The following is a 19,278-nucleotide window of genomic DNA, read 5'->3' as shown; positions in this document are numbered from 1 at the left end:
CCCTTCCTTTTCGGACAGCTAATCTGCACGCTTCTTTACGGGAAATCGAGATGACGTATTATTCTGGGGTTTCTGCCCTCCCGTGCATGCACAAATCCGTAGGAAGATCCGTGTGTTTCTAGATACAGCCCACTGAACAACAGCTGCGCGCAAGGGCGGCCGTGCGGAGGAGATTATGGGGGTATCTGTGCCCACCGCAGGCGGGCTCCGCGCACGCACACCAGGGCGAGATGCTCGCGGACCAGGGACACACGTGTGTGCAGACACGCACGGCGAGCGCCGGCAGGCATCTGTGGCACCCTCCGCGCACAACGCGGGCAGATGCGCAACTGGATCGTTACTAATTTCGCATTCAAATTAAAAGCGCGCCGGAAACGCGATATCACCTTAATATGCCCCAGAATGTGCGGAGATCTAGCGTTTCACAACATTTCTGGAGGGGGGATGGGGCGAGGGATTGTACTTCACAGGTTTCTCCGCCATCTCTTTCCGGGGGAGGGGATGTGATTAATGACTTCCTAAATAAGAGCCCAGTTTTCAAACCGAGAATTGGAGTGAACCTCAATCAGCAGTTGGGAGAGGACTGACAGAGAGAGGGATTTACTGGAGAAGAGGGCGGAAAAAAAAAAAAAAAAAAAAAAAAAAAAAAAAAAAAAAAAGCCTCGGGGGAAGAGGACAAAGAGGGGAGAAATAACGCTGACCGGGGACTGCTGTTTTAAGTCTTCACTGCCAGCAGGAGTTGGGGATCCAATTCGGAAAAGAAATGTGTGATGTGTAACGGGCTTAGTAGCAGCCCCTTTGCAAAGGCACTCCCCTTCCGCGCTCACAGGTACACAGCTATGGCCCTGCCCTCCAGCCCTTCTCGTTGCTGGACGCATGGCCAAATGCTTTTAATATTTTATAAACGTGGAAAATAAACAAACAATTAGGGAGAATTAGTTTTATTTTCCATCTGTCCATCTCCTTTAGTGTAAAGATACAGATGAAAGTATTTTGTCCTCATCACCATCTACTCGCGTTAACCTCGCTTTCCATCCGGTATTTTTTTATATGTATGTATGTGTGTGTGTGTATGTGTATAATATATCTCCTTTAAACATTGCCCATATCTTGTTAAATCTTGGACTCTGACTTTCTTATTAGCCCCCTCCCTCCTCCCCCCAGCATCCTCTCTTATCCCAAGGACACACAAACAAAAGCCAAGGCAACAAACTGATCCGTGCAGAACCTGAATGCAAGGGGCTTATGCATTTGCAAAGCACTTGCTGTTGTTTGCGAAGTGGCGTCGATCAGTCTGCCCAATTAAGGGGAACGCCTTTGCCCCCATGGGCCTGTTTACTCCTTTTGTTGCCTTTCAGGAAAGCGTCAATTCCCCCGCTAGCGCCTCATTTCTGTGTGAAACACCAAGGTGGAGGCTCCGTGTGATCGTTTGCAAGAAAGAAGCGAGGGTGGGCAAGAGTGTACAAATACAAGCACCCTGGCAAGTGGAGCAGAAGCTTTAAATCCTGAAATTCCTTTGCAGTCTTCAACCGTAAATTTCCTATAGGTTATTTCAACAGTGAGGTCGACTTCCTACACTGACCTGCCTTACGCATTCGTGCAACATACCACCGCTTTTGGCTCATAACCTCCCTTCCCCCCTTACAATAGCGATTATTTTACAATATTAAATCTCCAGTAATTTTATATGCTTGGATCTTATGACCCGGACGATATCTAATTTATAATAAATGTACGAGATTTTAATACACGTGACACCTGCGTTATGAACAAGAAATTAAGATACCGGAAGAAAACAATCCTTACATCTCTTACTTGAAGTGCCCGAGACTACGTTTCTTGTGGCAGAAAGGCACATTTATAAAATTCAAGATCTCTCTGCTCCTCCACTCGAAAAGACAGAAAGTACCTGTTTAATATAAAGTTTTAAGAGTCTTTATTTTTTAAAGATTTATTTATTTTACCGGCATTTGTTATAAAAAACCCCTTGGAGCCTAGAATATTGGTTAAACAGACACAAACGAGTTGATTGAGTTCATTACATGGACAAAATGTCTTGTTAGCAAATCTCAGTGAAAAGAAAATTCAGTATAATATGTTCTTCGATGAAGAAATGAAAGGCTACAAAACCACGTAAATAAATGAATGTAAATATATTGGTTGCAAAATTTTTCTTATGTTGCAAAATTAGTGCAGATTTTGTAAAATGGAGGGAGGTGGGATTTGCAATGTGTCTTTACTGAGATTTTCAGGCCTCCAGTATTAGTGGAATTAAGGTTGGGGTCACTGGACTGGTCACCGGTGTCAGATGTTATCGACTCATTCATTTCCTGCAAGGGACATCAGCCTTTCAAGTTTTGTGGAAGGTAGAGAGCTGTTGCCAGCTGGGAACTCTCCGGGAAAAAGAAGAAAAAAAAGGAACCCCAATCCCAACCAACACCCTTCCCAAAATTCATTCTGAAAGAAGGGGAGGGGGGAAGAGGGAAAAAACCCCCTACGGAACAAGCCAGTTCGTGGAAAAAAAATAGTTTAATGGTAATGGTTTAGACATTAAAAAAACCCCCCACCAACTATTTCTATCCTTGTATTTCGCTACAGAGATGCTAATTTTGGTGAAGACAATTATAGGAAGCTGGAATCATTGTCTTCCTACATGCACAGCAAGAGCTCGCTTGAAACTATGTAACCAAAACCAGTGGTGTTGGATTTCCCATTTGTCACCTTCCTAAAACTTTTAAAGTCCTAACTTCGGTTTCTTCTATTCCCTTAAACAAAACCAAAATAAGTCAAAAACCCCACAACCTCCCCCCCCCAAAAAACCCCCAAAACCACTACTCGCCCTCTCAAAACAGACTCCCACCTCAAAAAAAAAAAAAAAAAAAAAAAAGGAAAAAACCCTCACCACAAAAATCCAAACAAACGACGGAGCCATGTGCATTTGAAACAAAACGCGTGTTTTACACTTGAAAGCAGAGCTCAGGGTGCTGCCACCACTTCCCATTTCAAAGCACAGCCAGCGCTCCTCGCCGACGGGCAGGCAGGAGGGGCAGGGACGGCGCCGGGGCGCCCCTGCCCCCTCTCCTCCGCTGCCCGGGCCTGGCTGCTCGGCGCCGCCCCGCCGATGTTGGACCGAATAGGATGCCCGTCGTGTTTTTCTACACGGTCTCTACCGAAACCGGCTCTTCCTAGATTTGCGGTCGGAGGGGCGCCTTTCCCGCCGCTCCTACGGGCGGGAGGCTGTGCCGGTGCGGAGCTGTTCCCGCCAAAACCCTCTCACCTACATTTTGGGCGCCAAAGCCGCTTTCCCTTTCCGCCGCCGCGCAGCGCCCGGGTCGAGGGCGGGGGTGGCCACCAGCCCGGCGGGCCCCGCTCCCGGCGCGGCTGTGCCGCTCGCGGGGAGAAGAGGCCGCTTCCCACCGCTGCGCGCCCCCGGGCGCAGGGCAGGGCGAGAGTCGAGCTTTGCCACCGGGCTTCTGTTTAACACTGGCTTCCCAGCGGGGACGTGGCGGCGTGCCTTCCCGCGCCTTTGGGAGAGCAGGGTCGGACGCGCTCAGGACACCGCCAGCTCCCCTGGTCGGGCTTATTACCCTCCCTTTTAATCGCGTGCATTAATAGTAGAAAATATGCAATTTTAAATTTGTTGTTGTTGTTGTTGTTAACAAAACACAGCGCCGGCCCAACTGCGCGCTGCCACGGCTCGGATCGAGCGGGGACGGGGTTTGCCCGACGTGCGACTGCGGGGTATGAAGTTACAGGCTTTATAGAGGCGCCTTCGCACCGCGCCCGTCCCGAACCGCGGCTCTTTTCGGGAAATGCAGTTTCAGGGCGCAGAAAGCGCCTCTCTCCCCTCACTCCCGCCCGCCGCAGGAGCTCGGTTTTTTAGCTTTCCCGGCGCTCCTCAGCCGTCACACCCAAGACGGGCGCTCCTGGGTGCCCGGAGTCCGCCTCTGCTCCCTCACGGGGCGGGGGCGGCCCTCGCCGAGGTTCGCAGGCACCACTGCTCGAACTGGGGGCCGGAGCGCGGTTTCCAGCACGAACTTTACGGGCACTTTCAGTCGAAACGAGAAGCGGCGGCCGTGGGTGCGGCGCGGGTTCGCTCTGCCGTCCGTGCATCTCTGCTGGCCGTGCCGGCGGTTTGCGGGGGAGTCCTAAAAATACCGTCAATTACTGTGATCCCGCGCATGACCCGCGGGCAGGAGGACGCGGGAGGCACTCACTCGGAGAGCTCGGATGCAGGATGTGGTCTCACGTACATTAACCGTCTCTCAGCTGCGGATTTGCAACTGATAGCGGCCGCTTGCCCGGGGGATTTAAGGAGGCTCTGGAAGCAGTCGCGGGAGACCGTCTGAGAGTGCTAACGCCCCGCAGGGAAGACTGGCCCTCGCGGAGGGACCGGCCGCGCGGCCCGGTGTCACCGCTTCGTCCCCCGCTCGGCAGGCAAGGACCATGAGCGGGCGAGTCCGCGCCTCGGGAGCTTTCGCTCCTGCCCGTCTCCTCAGGCGGGACTGCTGCACCGGGGCTTGGTGTGCGTGTCCCAGCGGGGAGCGCATCCTCCCCCGACGGGCAACTGCCCAGGCGCTCTCGCCTGCGCCAGCCCGGCGGTGACACGGACAGCTTCTCCCGCCCCAGCACACGGGCAACACCCGGCGCCTGCCATCGCCCGCCTCAGGCCGCCCACCGCTGTAGGGAGCGCGTCCCGCGGTGCGGGAGGCTCCCGGGTATCCCCGGGATGCGCGCTCCTCCCTCGGGCGCGCAGCGCCGCTCCGCGGGGAGCTCCGCGCCCCGGCCCGCGCATGCGGGCGCCCGGGCAAGGGGGCTGGACGGGCGGGCAAAGGGGCTGGACGGGCGGGAAGGGGGCTGGACGGACGGACGGGGGGCTGGACGGGCGGGCAAGGGGGCTGGACGGGCGGCCCTGGTGAGGCGTCGCGATCGGAGGAGGTGCGTGGCGGTAATGTGACAGCAGCACGAGAATAACTCCACGAGTATAAATTTTAGTCAGCGACTGAGGTGTGTGCGCCCATCGGGTGGTGGTCCCGCAGCGCTCATACAAACCCGTGGGCTCCCACCATTTGCGACAGATATGTGACATGGGGTTACTGTAAATAAACTTCCTTATGTAATTGTTTATTTTTCTTACAGAAGCAGAGCACTCAGACTGCATCCAACAAGAACTCTGAAGCCTGTGCACAAAATTAGCGATTCTTCCCCCTCCCACCCAGTAATGACGTTCATCAGAGTCAGCGGGACAGAAGTGCTGCAGTCCCTCAGTTTTACAGATAATACACAGTCAGCCACACAAGACGCCGTAGAGAAGACTGACCTGAGCCTGAGGAGACCTTCTTGAATGACCTCATCGTCTTCTGAGGAACCTAAAATCAGAGAGCTGGAGTCAGTACCACGTACACTGTCCCAGAGTTACCGTAATTAACTCATCTCCAGTTTAACGGCTCATTAGGACGCCATAAAATGCCAGGGCACTGACTCTATGAAGTGACCTGTAAACCTACTGTTTGAGACTTACCTAGCTCATCAGAACCACCATGAGATAACCAAGGCATAAGACAAAAAAATCAAGTGCTGCTTTCCCCCCACTCCCCCCAGCATTGTAAAGGCATTGCCCCTTTCATTGGTCTCTTATGAAAACTACGCAGTTGATGACAACAGTGGGAAAAGACACAGATTTGCAGAGTATTGGAAGGTGTTTTTTTCCTTTATCAATATTTAATTGCAATAGGTAACCTAAGAACTAGTGAGTTATCTTTACTATGCTTAAACTGTACATATTAAACAATGAAGTCATACCGTGTGATTTAAGAAAAGCCAATGAAAAGAATTCTCCAAGATTCTTTCATGGTCAAAATTGCCAGTGCCACTCAATGCCAACTTATGAATATCAACAGAAAAATGCTTTTAGTTATGATTGATAAAACTGCAGAGCATAATGTGTAATGATATTAAATTCTAGGTCTCAATCTAAACAAAATCAGTCATACAAATACAATTTGTGACTTGACTGAAACTTCATGAAAGGTGTACTTTTGCTCTAGCTGAAAAAGACCTGGCTTATTTTGTATGTCAACAAAAATATCACCCAGAAAAAAAAACCGCTGCAGATGGCATGAAGCATTAAGGAAAATATCTTGGTTTTGGAGTATTCTTGTTACTTAGGTTGTCCAGTTTGTTTAACAAATAAGGGTTGAATAGATAGGAGCATGCACAAACTCACCTGCCACAAGCCTGTCCTCTTGTCACGCTTTTATGTCTTTTTGAACAATCTACGTTAACTAAAACCCATCAAAAAGGAACAAGGAATTGCAGTATCAACCTGTTTAGATATAAGCCCAGACTTCTTCTGTTTTAGAGAAATCTGTGTTTTGTCTTTTTTCCAATTTAAGAGAACATCTGGACACCTATCATGCTCTCTTACTAAAAAAAAAAATTGGATATCCTACTAGGAGTGAGCAAAGTCAGAAGAATGAACAAAGACAAATGAGAACCAATTTTCTCTAATTTCTTTTCCCTTACAGTCAAATACCCTGAATCTTTTCAAACACCAGAAATTGGAAAAGGGGGTGGTACAATCTTTCTTTCTTTTCAGTGCAACAACACTGGCAAGCTGATTCAGTTCCTCTTCTTTTGTAGTAACTAGGTTTTCCACTGGAATTGTGTGGGCTTTTGTCTTGTATTAAACCTAACTCTGCTTTTACACCTTCAAGCACTGAAGCCTAATCTCTTGTATCTGCTTCTTTGTTCTGCCAACCTGTGGCTGTGTGGCTTTTGTGTCTTTCAGATTTACTTGCATTATTTATGCAACATAATGAAATATGCAAGCGTAGAGTAAAGGATCCGTTCTTGGCTTTGGAACATAGCCTGCTTCAGTTTATGAAGAGATTAAAAATAAGTATTTGGGGGAGTGGTGTCGGGATTCAAAGCAGGAAAGTATAGTTCTTAAACACTGTAGCAGAAAACAGCACAAGTTCAAGTTATTCTCATTTCCAGTACTGTCATTTCATAACACATTTTTAAGCATCACATATTCTAGAGAGTCACTTAACAGATTATTAAGCAGAAAAATGGATATCTAATTTTTTATAGTTACTACAAAAAGCTTCCTGATACGATACTCAAAGCTTGGCATAAGAGATGTTAGTGTAGAAAAGCCTGGAGATTACAATTCTATGAACTCATTTAAATAGGTAGTTTAAATGAGAAACTATTCTGGCATGTATTTTACTCTATCCTACTGAAAGACATACAAAATCAGCCCCTAATATAAATGAAAGCAGGTTTGGGCTCTGAAATGACTCACAGTGAACTCTCCTGTGCCCACTTATGCTGTACAAACCAAAAAAGTATCTTGCCATTTACATGAACTTTGTCACTGCAAGTAAATAAATGCTGTTTAGGAATTGTGTACTAGATAGCAAGATGTTTTCAGATAAAAAGTCACTGGCTTTGAAAGCAATCCTTATTTTAACTAGGCATTCACAGCACGTGGAAGGATACTGTAAGAGTAAGCACAAAAAATAATGCAAGAGAACACTATATGTAATTATTGCTGGATAGGAAATACAATGAAAAGTGCAGTATCAGTTAAAGGTACACTGACAGACACCCAACAAAGGTGTTCACTTTCCCCTACAAGTAGCACATTCTGTAATTCAATTTACTTAACAGCTTATGTAGTCTATTTTTTGACAACTTATTGATCAGTAAAAAATAATAGCAAGTTTATATCTATTTGAAAGGAATTCTCTTAAATTTGGATTGTTTTGAATTAATTACCTTAAGCAAGTTTGCTGCCAAAGGATTTAGAAACATAATTTGTTTGGAAGAAAGTAAAGCAGACGTAAATAGTTACTCCACTTAAGTAAGACACATGCTTTCCTCCAAAAGTAAGTTGAAAAGAAAAATTAATATGTTAAACTTCTTTCTTTCACAGTGGTAGCCACGGGACTGTTTTCTTCCAGAGTAAAGCCAGCAGTATTTTTTTAAAGATTGCAGGGTACTATAAGTATGATTAGAGCATAGAAGAACTAGAAAACAAAACCCACCAATCCTTTATTATATAACAAACAAGGAAAATAGTGATGCAAAGGAATAGGGGAAAACATTGCAATGTTGAAAGGATCTTCTTTTAGTTAACTCATCAGGAGTGAAGACTTAAATGGATGAATGCTTCAAAGTATACATAAAATTTTAAAACTCTGTGTACAGAACCCAAGCATAGTGAGAGCATAAAACATGAGCTTTTAAAATATATCTGTATACACTACACACACACACCAGTCAGATATATTAACAAACTTTGCGGTCTATCATTTGAACCAGTCAGTAAAAATTAACCTTATTTACTGTTCTCGCCTGCTAGTAGAAGCATTATGCAAACAGTATTTTGATTTCAAACATCACAAATGAGTGTTGTCTGACACTCTGAATTGACTTGTTTTACACAGATTCCTCAATGTGCAATTCTAAATAATGGATTTCCTCTTGAGATGTTTTCATTGTTTAAACTCTTTTTTTTCCTTTTCATTTCATTCAGTTCAATACAGTTACTCTGAAATGCATAAATAAGAAAAATTAGGGTTTCCTGAAAATGTACACTCAAGTGTTAATGTTCTTATGTAATTACAGGGTAGATAAGTTGAAAGCTCTCACAATTTAAATTCTTTGTTTAGCCATAATTTTCTTTGCTTTTCTTCCATACTTCTGTTTTTACACCATTACAGTATTTTTCTAGCACGTGAAGATGAAAGCAAGCGTGAGATATTTAAAAATATTTTTACAATGCTGATTTATGAAAACTAATTGAACAACTAGCAAATTAAAACTTAGTCTTTCTTTGCTAATTTCACCCACTTTACTCACTGATCTGAAGGAGGGTAACTACAGCTTCAAGTGAGTAACACAGCTAGGTAATAGCCCAGCTATGCTTTTTTCCTGATATAAAAGAGGCTAAGCATATCTTAGTTTTTAGGAAATGAAGTTTTCGAAGATCGAACATCCAGTTATGCACCTTCCAATTATGTGCAAGAATGTTATTTGACTACAGTGAGAATAGGAACAAAGAAAGGTAAAATGTGCTTCCACCATTGTTATGAGTCTGATTCTTTTGGGCAATAAAAAGGAGTAATAAACTCCACAATATCAGAATGGGAGCCAATGAAAGCCTGGCAACCCTAGGATCAGAGTTTCTCCTCAAAATTAAATGCTACTACTAAAACTGACAATTTTTTTAGCAATAAAAACTATTTCACATTTATTTAGTTTAAAACATTAATAATACATACGAAAGGAATATGCTGAACAAGGTTATTTTTGTTTTAAGGACTGAAATTACTTATATACAATTCTTATATTTGGTGTATTTTGTTTAGTAAAATCTGCAATTTCTTATGGTCTGCATTTGAATATACATATGCTAAACAACTATCATAATTATTTAATTAAAAACCAATGTAAACCAGGTATGTTTCAAACAATATTTTGTGATTCAAAGATGAATTTTTTTAACACACAATTTTAAAATGGAATGCTACTGTTCTACTTCCTATATATTTAAAGTATTTTGTTCCCAGTTTGCTGTTAACAAGGGCATTTGAAATTGCCACACGTTCATTTGCTATACAGCAAATGAAACAATGAGAAAACTACCTTGTGATCTTATTACATGTTTTCAGATGGAATTTTCTTTGTACTTCTTAAATTACTTCATACCAGTTCTGTGTAAGGAAAAGAACTTTAAAAGCCCTAATTCTCAAATCATACATAGGTAATATTTTTCAGAGCTTGATCACTGATTTGTTATTTATTTCTGTGAGAAACTACATATAGAGAGTAAGATTTTATTTCCCCACTTAATAACTATTTGCAAACAAAACAATGCCAGAAGAAGTACTGAAAAAAAATACCTGCTAAAAGTCAAATTAAGAATGAATATTATGACAAGCTGAATTCAATATTTGTATAACTTACAACTTTTACTTAGGTTACAAAAATACTGCAGCCAGTTAGGATTTTAATATTATCCCCTCAAAAGTGATGGCACTACAAGTTTTATTTTTAAAAATGAGTAATTTTTATTTACTTTTATAACAACTTTATTATTGTTTGTTCAGACCTCCTTTCTGAGATGTTTTACATTAATACTCGTTTTGATGGAATTTACACACCCTTCACCTATCTTTTCCTTTGCACAGAACTTTTGTCTTATTTGCACATCCTATTCACCTACAAAACACAGAATCTTCTTAATTTTTGTTGCATTTTTTTAATCACTGAATTATTACTTGAGAGGACTACTAAAGATGGATTTTATCATCATTTGTATTTTGTAATATGCTTATCAAATACTGGTATGGATATTATTGTCCATTAAAATAATCAAATCAAACACTATAGAAGTTAAAAAGCAGATGAGTATCTCTATTTTAAACAATATTCACTTTCCTAGAAGAGTGGGTAGTACAGGGCACATCTTTCCCACTTCAACTGGAGTGGACATCACTCCTGTACGCCAGTGCCTTCTGACTGAGTCATTGTTTAAAACAACCGAACAAATAAAGTAATGCAAGTAAAGTAATTGTCTCTTTTTATAAACTTTAGTGGAGATGGGTCATTAATTCAAAACAGGGAAAAAAAAAGTAAACAAGAACATCAGTGATATATAACTAAAAATTCACAATCTCTAAAAGAAAATATGAAAACCTTTAAAAACAACGTTCACATCAGTAGCTGAAGTAGGTACAGGACATACAGTATCTGAAAGAAAAGCAAAAATCTAATATGTAATACAAAATTATTAGTGAGTGAATGTACAAATTTTAACAGTTGAATTTCTAGTACTTATCCTTAGGTGTCGCATTACTGCATGTGGTCTACCTATAGAATATTTGTTAAATATTTTCGGAATATTGATGAAAGCTTGGTTTAGTCTAAATGTGATATTACTGATATAAACACTGAACCAATACCTTCAAATTGTTAGAACACTGAATCTTAGACACTGTATATAATAAAATAATAATCACATAGACATACAAGTTAAACAGTCAGGTATTAGGTCTGTCTAATTACTGCACTTCGAGATATAGAATGTTGCAGACTGGAAGTAGGATTTTGGGGAAGTGGTTTGCTAGAAATAATAAGTATATGTATGAATGCCAAAATAAATGGATCTGCAAATTTAACTTTATTGAAACAATAGTATGTATAAGCAGGATTTTTTTTTTCTAAAATCACTGAAAAACCAGCAAAAGACTACACAATCCTCTCATATCTGAAGTCATATTAAGTACACATGGTAAATTATTACATGTAAACTTAAGAAATGTATTTAAATATTTTAAGACAGACCCATTTTTGCAGCAGTAACAGAAGAAATAATTCCCTAATAAAGCTACATTCAAGAAAATAGGGAACTGTGTAACACTACCTTTATTTCTCTGTTAGAATTGACTAGTTAAATATTACAGTCCTAACTCTTTTGTATAATTAAGCTTTTGTTCAACTATGAAAAAACTAGAAAAACTGATTGCTTGAAAATGAGCTACATGACCTCTGTCCTGGTTTGTCACCTCTGACCTTTAATTTGAAGGTCAATTCATTCTGCATATCAATTCATTCTATTTTTAGAAGCAGAATGTATATTTTTAAAATTGTTATCCTCCCATATGAAACACATCATGTTGTTTTTGTCTTTTGTTTTTTCAGCCTCTGCACATCACACCAGAAGAGCATATTTGCTTTTTATGGTGCAACTGCATTCAAAACACCCAGTGTGCAACTACAGAAAATGAACACTTGTCTCTGCGATGAAACAAAGCTTTTTAATTTTTTTCACGTAGTAGAGATGTTGCAGCACATTAAAAGTGAATTTGGAAAAAAAGATTTGCTAGACAGCACACCTTTCTAAATTTGTCTTTTTTAAACAGAGGAAGAAAGGATAAAAACCCATGCCTGTGTTTGCATTGCTGCTAATGGATACCTGCTTTTTTCCTGAACCTTCCCTGTGCCATGAGTGGCTATTTTGTTCTCACTGATGACACGCTGTTTTGATATTCACTTTCAGAATGTCCTTTCATAAACTGAACCGGTGGTTAAAAATAGCGAATGCCAAGTTCCTGACTAGTTGCTGGTTTCATCCGCACTTCCATTCCATATAGGTAACGTTAAGCTTCCCAAGCTGGGTACAAAAAAAATCTGCGTTGCTGGGAGAGCTCGTGTTCTGAAGGAGAAAGCGCTGTAGTATTTGTCATTGATTTTGCTGTCAGCATCCGATACCGGCGCGATACAGTGTATTACATAAAGGCTGTGGGTAAGAGCACTCCTCTGCCGTGACCCCCGCGCTGAAGCGGCCGAGAGCCGCACAGGGCAGCTCGCCCACGGCACGGCGCGGGCCGGCGGGCAGGGCTCCGCCGGGAATAACATGGCCGCGCGGTTCAGCACCGCGGACAGCGCCGCGCCCACGGAGGAGGGGCCGCGCCCGCCCCGGCCCTCGGCGCGCCCGCGGGTCAGCGCGCTGGGTGCCCGGCGCCCCTCGGGCGGCACGGCCGCGCTCCGCTGGAGAAGGGGGATGCGCGGCTCCCCGCCCAGGGGAAACCGGTTCCTTTGGAAACCGGGTCCCGGCCCAGCGCCCTGCTCGGAGCGACGCGTGGTGCCTCGCCTCTCCGCCCGAGGATCGCGCTGCGCGCCGCGGGCTTCAGCTGCCGCTCAAACAAAACGCTGCCACGGGGTTACAAAGCAGAAAAAGAGGAGGAACAAACGGCTTAACCGCTTGGGCTTTAAAATGCACTTCTGTGCTCGGGGATGCAATATGAAACACTGCGTGTGACCTACCACTGCATCCTGCAAACGGCCTAGACTGCAGCTGTTCAGGCCTAGGAGGGAGAGAATGTGGGGTTTCCTTCTTCATTTACGTATCACCATCTTCCCCTCTCATGAAATTCTCAGTACATGCCAGCTAATACATTTTCAGATTAATTATAATTTTAAAAAAAATTTATAAAATTGGGACAGTAGCACATGTCCTTTACAGAATGCATTTTAAAATAATCAGAGTAGAAGACAGTTACTTTTGTCATCCACACATATGCAGACACTTTTTAGTACAGCTGTGTTTTTGTAACTACTGCAAGGGACAAACATCAGATATAATCACTACTTTTGCCATTACATACATGATTCATTTGACTACAGCAAAAGAAACTTGACTTCCTGGAGTATTAATAATTTAGATCATAATTTAATTCAATATTGATTCTGACTACTCATACCAAAGGGGGAAAAAAAATCATCATCCTTTGAAGAACTATAGCTTAGTTGCATATCTTACAAATAATTTTCGAAACAAGTTTGTCAGTATTATCTCCTCTGAAGCTTTAAGATTTTTTTTTTTTTTAAGTGTGTTTTAAAAAACACACGACTTGTAGTTTTGCAAAGCAAATCATACAGGTATCAATCTAAGAGTAAACATGCACTATTGCACTTCAGTACAATGTTATGTCCAGATACCACTAAAAGTATACACAACTACATTTATATTAACTATGACCAAATTTAGCTGTAACTGTTTTCTTAGTGTCTAATGACTTGTCCATGACAGGACACTTCTCCATACTTGCAGTTTCCATGCAAGATGGGAAATCCAAAACAGGTGAGGAAAAAACCACAGCCCTGTGAACGGCCTCTTTAAAAAGAACAGCAAGATCAGTTACATAAGAAAAAAGAGTCAAGTCTGTAAACAAGTCAATGTAGCATGCACTACTGTTTTGTCCCATCACTGTAAGACCACCGCACATCATTTACTCACCATCACTAACAAGCTAACGACTGGTAAGAGAGAAACAAGTAGATGACTCAAAGCACTTTAGGTAATATGTTTATCAGATTAAAATGGATAATTCCCTCATGTTAAAGCTAAAAGAGACTTGAAATTAACCTAGAGTTTTCAAATTTATTTAGATACGCCAATTACATATTTTATTATAGCTGGGACAAAATGCATGCATTGCTGATGTTTACTCATTTTTAGACTAATGTTCTCATTTGATAGCGGGTTATCTGACCCGCTGTATGGTGTACTACAATGACACAACAGCCAAGTGGAGCTGCTGGCGCTCAGATACGGTCGCTGCCCGCGGAGCCCGGAGATGCCGCGGCCGTACCGTCACCGCGGCGGCAGGCGGCCAGCGGCCACGCCGCCGCTGCCCGCGGGCGCGCAACCCGACAAGGAGGAGCAAGGCGCGTCGGAGGCATTTCGGCACTTTATTTGTTCTGCCCCGCACCGCATCCCGCACCGTGCCTGGCACCTCAGAGCCGGCCGCGGGGCTACGTGTCACAGTGACCCGGCGAGCCCGCCCGCTCCCTCGCTGGCGGCGACGCGGCCCCGGCACTGCCGCGCCGCAGCCCCGGAGCTGTCCCCGCAGCCCCGCCGGGGGCGGGCAGCGCCCGGACGCGACCCCGCGCCGCGGCGGGAGCCATCCAAGATGGCGGCCCCGCCGCCACTCGCGTTAAACCCCCCGCACCGCGCACGCAGCGCCGCGCGTGAGACGCGGCCCCCGCCCGCCCCGCCACTGCTTACCGCAGGGCGGCCGAGCCCCGCGCCCTTCGGGGCGCGCCGCCTCCGCCCCATCCTCCGCGCCCCGGCCGCCTCCGAGCGGACGCGTCGCCCGGCGGGTCCCGTCCCGCCGTCAGTCCGCTCTTCTCCCCTGGCCTTCCCTTCCGCCGAGCCGCGGGCGCTCCACGCCGGTTCTCGCCCGCTCCGCCCGGCCGCGGCGGCTCGCCGGGCGGTCACCGCCATCCGGCGGCGGCTGTCGGCGGGGCGCGGACCGCCCCCTGGCGTCGGGCTGCCGCACTGTCCCCGCGGCCGGTCCCCCGGCCCCGGCCGCCACCGGCTCTCGGCGGGGCGCTGCGCCCCGCGCCCCGCACGGCGCGGGGGGAGGCTTCGTCCCTTCACTCTTTCCTCTACCGCGGCTGCCGTCGTCGTTCGCGCTTGACGGGCGGCGCGGCCCGGTGCCCCCTTCCCCCGTTCCGGCGGCTCAGGCGCGGACAGCCGGGGCCGGAGCGGGCGGGCTCGGGGGCAGCGGCGGCCGGCGGAGGAGGGGGCGCGGCGGCGAAGGGAGAAAGGTGAGAACCCGGAAGTACACCCGCCCCGCCGCCGCCCGCAGGGAACACCCGCGCCCGCACACACAACAATGCGGCGCCGCTCCGCCTCCGCGCAGCGCAACTTTTCCTCCGGCACTGGAGAAACCCGCCGGCCGTCCCCTCTCCGCGGCCGCCCACCAGCGCCCCGGCAGGTGCGGCGCCGGCAGGAGGGCAAGACCCGCGAAGGGAGAGGTGAAGAGAGCTCGCTTACCTCCCGCACGCCATGGTGGCCGGGCTGAGCGGGGCTGCGCCGGCGGCTGCCGCGGTGGCGAGGCGAGCGCGGGGGCTGGGGGGCACGCACCCACCGACGGGCGCCCCCGGCGGGGGGCTTTGCCTTCCCGAGCCACTGGGAGGACGGAACGGAGGAGGAGGAGGAGAAAGCGAGCTGCGGCGGCAGAGAGAACCGGCGCTCCCGCCGGGAAGGCGTCGGCAGCAGCAGCCAGCGAGGAGGGGCGGCGGCGGCGGGCGGACACGGCCCCGGCGCTGGCTCACGCCGCCGCAGCCGCCGCGCACCTGCCCCGCCGCCCTCCCCGCGGGCGGGCGGGCGGGCGGGCGGCACCAGCGGCTGCGCGTGGGGGCGCTCCAGGGCAGCGGGAGCCCGCGGGCGGGGCGGGGCGGGGCGGGGCGGGCCGGCCGCGCCCCCGGGAGCCGCCCGACGGCGCCGCCGGAGCCGACTCTTGCCGAGGGCCTCTTCCTCTCGGGGCCAGGCCGGAGGGCCCCGCTCACCACATTCAGCCAACAGCCTCCTCCCCCAGGCACCTCCTTGGCTGCACATCATGGATGCCATTTGGCACCTGTGGTTGCGTCCGGCTCCGCCGCCCGAGGACTGGACTCCCCAGCTGCGGTGTCCTCTTGCGCTGCTGCTCACCCCTAAACCTGCCGCTGACAGGTGGCGTATAGCTCCTGTGTGGACGATCCTGCGCGTCTTAACAGCGCCTTAACCAGCTGCAGCCATGACCTGCAGGTGGTGGGTCTCCTGGTGTGCAGTCCACACCCACTGGCTTGTCCAGAACTTGTTGTTTCCCAGTGGTCTTGCACCATTATTGGTTTCCTTTTCCGGCATAGGAGACTTTATTAATCCCAAAGTTTTGTTTTTCTAGCTTGTCCTGACACATCCATGGAATACCCCAATGGTAGTTTATATACTGTCGTACAGCCAGCATGAATTTTACCCAAGGGTATGTTGTTCATTGGTTTAAAAATAGCAGGGTTAACAAAGTTTGGCTACCTATGGACCAGTGTTCCACATCCTTTTCCTACCAATTCACTCTACATAGGCTCCAGTAATCACCATTGTCCACATGCACTAGCAAAATGGAGATGGTTCTCAGCGGTGTGGTTCCTCACCAGGCACACGTGCTGAGGATTAGCCAACTGGTGAGTCCAACAGCAGGTAACTGGTGAAGTCACACCATCGTCCATCTGGAGAGGACACTGATTAGCAGTCTCATTTTTCTGACTGCTGGTTTTTGTCATGACACATAGTATTTTTGGGTCCTTTATATTGAGTTTGGCAGAAACAGTGAAAAGGGTTCAAAATTTGCTTGAGAACAAAGAGATGGATAGCAAATGCAATTCCGTTTCCTTAAGAGAACAAGATAAAAAATGTGGTCTGTAGTGAGCCCAGTTCACATGTATTTTCTATCATTAGGCATTTGTATGCTTGCCTTGAACTTCCCACTCTTGGGCTTTCCTTTGTAGATTTAATTTTTGAGGATACAGTAAGGTTTTCAAGAATTTATTAGCACTTTTTGGTGTAAATAAGCGCAAAGTCAGCACTAAAATACTTACCATACAGAGCTTTTTATCTTCCTTTTAACAGAAAAACTTTACACAGAATTTTGCTATGTGATCTTAGCCTGTGATTAAAGCAGCTGTGGAACCTCTCAAGACTTCAAATACTGTGCCTTACTTAGCTCAGAAAGGTTTTGTGTTGAACAGAGATATTTCAAAGGCTCAGGAGGGAGTCTTCCAAAGACCAAAAGACACTGTTTCACTTGGAATTATCTAGGCACAGCCATAGAAAGCTGCTTCATGTTTCACAGATGAGATTTAAGTACCCACATTTATCTAGAGTCCTAATATTTTACTCTATTACCTAAAATTTGGTGCACACTCTGTATGTATATCTATAAATCTAGCCCAGCATAGATCTATGCTACCTTAGCACAAGTTTAGCTGTATTTGGCTACTAGTTTGAGACTACATGATCTTTTCTGAAAAATGAACAAACAAAGCCAAATCATAGTCAGAACTTGGTTTTTCACTTAATTTTTATTTATTTTTAACAGATGGGGAAGAGTTCCTTCCTGGTACCCGCTATTTCTGCTGAGGTATTTATTTTTGCAGAAGAAGAGACTTCCCCACCTGCTTTGTTTTGCTGTGCCCTCAGAATATAGTGTAACCTAATTTTATAGCAAGCTTGTATAGAACAAATTATATACGGAAAATAAGCAGAATTGAACCTCTTCAATAAGTCACTGAACTGCAAACAGGCTGTGAAAACACTGCACGTTTTTTTCCTATTACTTTCTTTTTTTTTTGCTTTATTTCACTGGTCTTGCTCATAGGGTTTCCCCTGAGAACTTACAGAAAAATTTGTTTCTTCCTATGCATATTAAACAGTCCTAGGCCTTTTCATGAGCCATGGCATTTCTTCCTAAGGTGACCTGTTAAAGTGGCCTGCCATCCCAATCCACATTTTGCAGACATGCTTCTAAGTAATTTTTTTTCCTTCTCCACTGCATTCACAGACCCTTTTCCTCTTCCTTCTTTTAGCCTATCCTGTTTGCCCACTAACTTCCCATGCTTTCCTCTAATTGGAATGGTTTTCTAATCAGTCTCCCCTGTCCTTGCCCCTCACAACTAATAGGAGTAATGCTGCTGCTTCCTGAAGATGTGTATGACTGCTCTTCCAGCCAACAGTAACACTGATCTTCATTAACTCATCTTCACATATTGTGGACTAAGCTATGCTGGCAAATAGATACACTGATATGACTGAGATGCTCTTGGCAGCGAGTCTCTGCCTCTGCTTCCCAGCTGCCAGATGTAGCTTTTTGCCCCTTGAGCTCTGATCTCAGAAGACTTTTCCTCTTAATCTATTTTTTTTTCTCATTCTGGTCTTGCATTTGTCTTTTTTCCGTATAACTAACAGATTTATTTTTTAAAGCCACATCAAATCTACTATAAAGCTCAATCAGAAAAAATTACTGCAGTTCTAAAGCTAAATGTTCCCTCCATGCTGGCAGCAAAACTGATATGAAATGTGCTATAGAAGGATCCTGGTGAGGGTCTTGGTTTTTTTCCCCCAGAAATACTCATGGTCCAAACTGTTTCTTAGCTGTCAATGGCTGTGTGTAGTTGCAGAACTATCTCTGTCCTCCTTTTAGCCATTAGTCTCCTTCTTTCCCTTTGGGTTTGTTATAATTTTTTTAATGACCCAATGAAAATGTTAGTAACAGAGGAGTTTCCTATTTGCTGTGTGTCTTCCTCCTACTTTATTTGCATTTGCCAGTGGGGCCAAAGAAAGGAAGTGATTTCTTTAGAAGTTTGTTTGAAAAAGCTGTGTCAAAATATGCTGTTCTGCTTTATTTTGTGGCCTTGTGAAAATGATGCAGCATTTTATGAAGCTTTAAATTTTAATGTAAGATTCTCAAGAATGTTCCATTTGCAAACCTAGGCAGCTATCTAAGCACATGAACATTCAATATGGTAATCAGAGAATTATTTCATCAAAAATGGCTTTTTAGGCATTTATTTAGTTGCAGCAAAGTCAACTTATTACACAGGCACACTCAGAGTGCTCTGCCAACCCAAGCCTTAACTGTTCCTTATCCACACCTTTTCCAAGCCAGTATTTACCACCTTTACAAGACTGCACTTAATTCCAAGCCAGTAGATATTTGGCCTTCTTCAAATGCTCAATAATTTCTGTCCTTGTTGAGGGGGTCAAATACACTAATTTGAAAGCTTATGTTATGCTTCTTGTTTAAATTGGTGCAGAAACTGAACTGTGTCCATCCAGAAACTTGCCACGACATCAACTGGAGAGGGGTTCATCAGGAAAACCAAAACAAAACAGAAGCTGTGAACCCCCCTGGTGAACGCAGATTCTGCTTTCTGCTTTTT

General features: G+C 45.6%; 1 protein-coding gene across 2 annotated transcripts in view; it reads right to left on the bottom strand.

The window, feature by feature from the left end:
- Positions 1–15,606, bottom strand: part of LIN28B (lin-28 homolog B) — a 102,429-nt gene extending 86,823 nt beyond the window's left edge. For both annotated transcript variants that reach the window (XM_048299039.1, XM_048299040.1), the window contains exons 1-2: positions 15,359–15,606; positions 5,321–5,369 (exon numbers count right to left, since the gene is read on the bottom strand). In XM_048299039.1, coding sequence (XP_048154996.1) covers positions 5,321–5,354 — 34 coding nt within the window. In that variant the 5' untranslated portion in view covers positions 5,355–5,369; positions 15,359–15,606. The remainder of the gene's footprint in view (positions 1–5,320; positions 5,370–15,358) is intronic.
- Positions 15,607–19,278: the final 3,672 nt, after the last annotated feature.

Source organism: Corvus hawaiiensis, chromosome 3 (genome assembly GCF_020740725.1).
Source record: "Corvus hawaiiensis isolate bCorHaw1 chromosome 3, bCorHaw1.pri.cur, whole genome shotgun sequence".
NCBI classification, from domain to species: domain Eukaryota; kingdom Metazoa; phylum Chordata; class Aves; order Passeriformes; family Corvidae; genus Corvus; species Corvus hawaiiensis.
The sequence above is the reverse complement of the archived record's forward strand: the minus strand, read 5'-3'. Positions and strand labels throughout refer to the sequence as shown.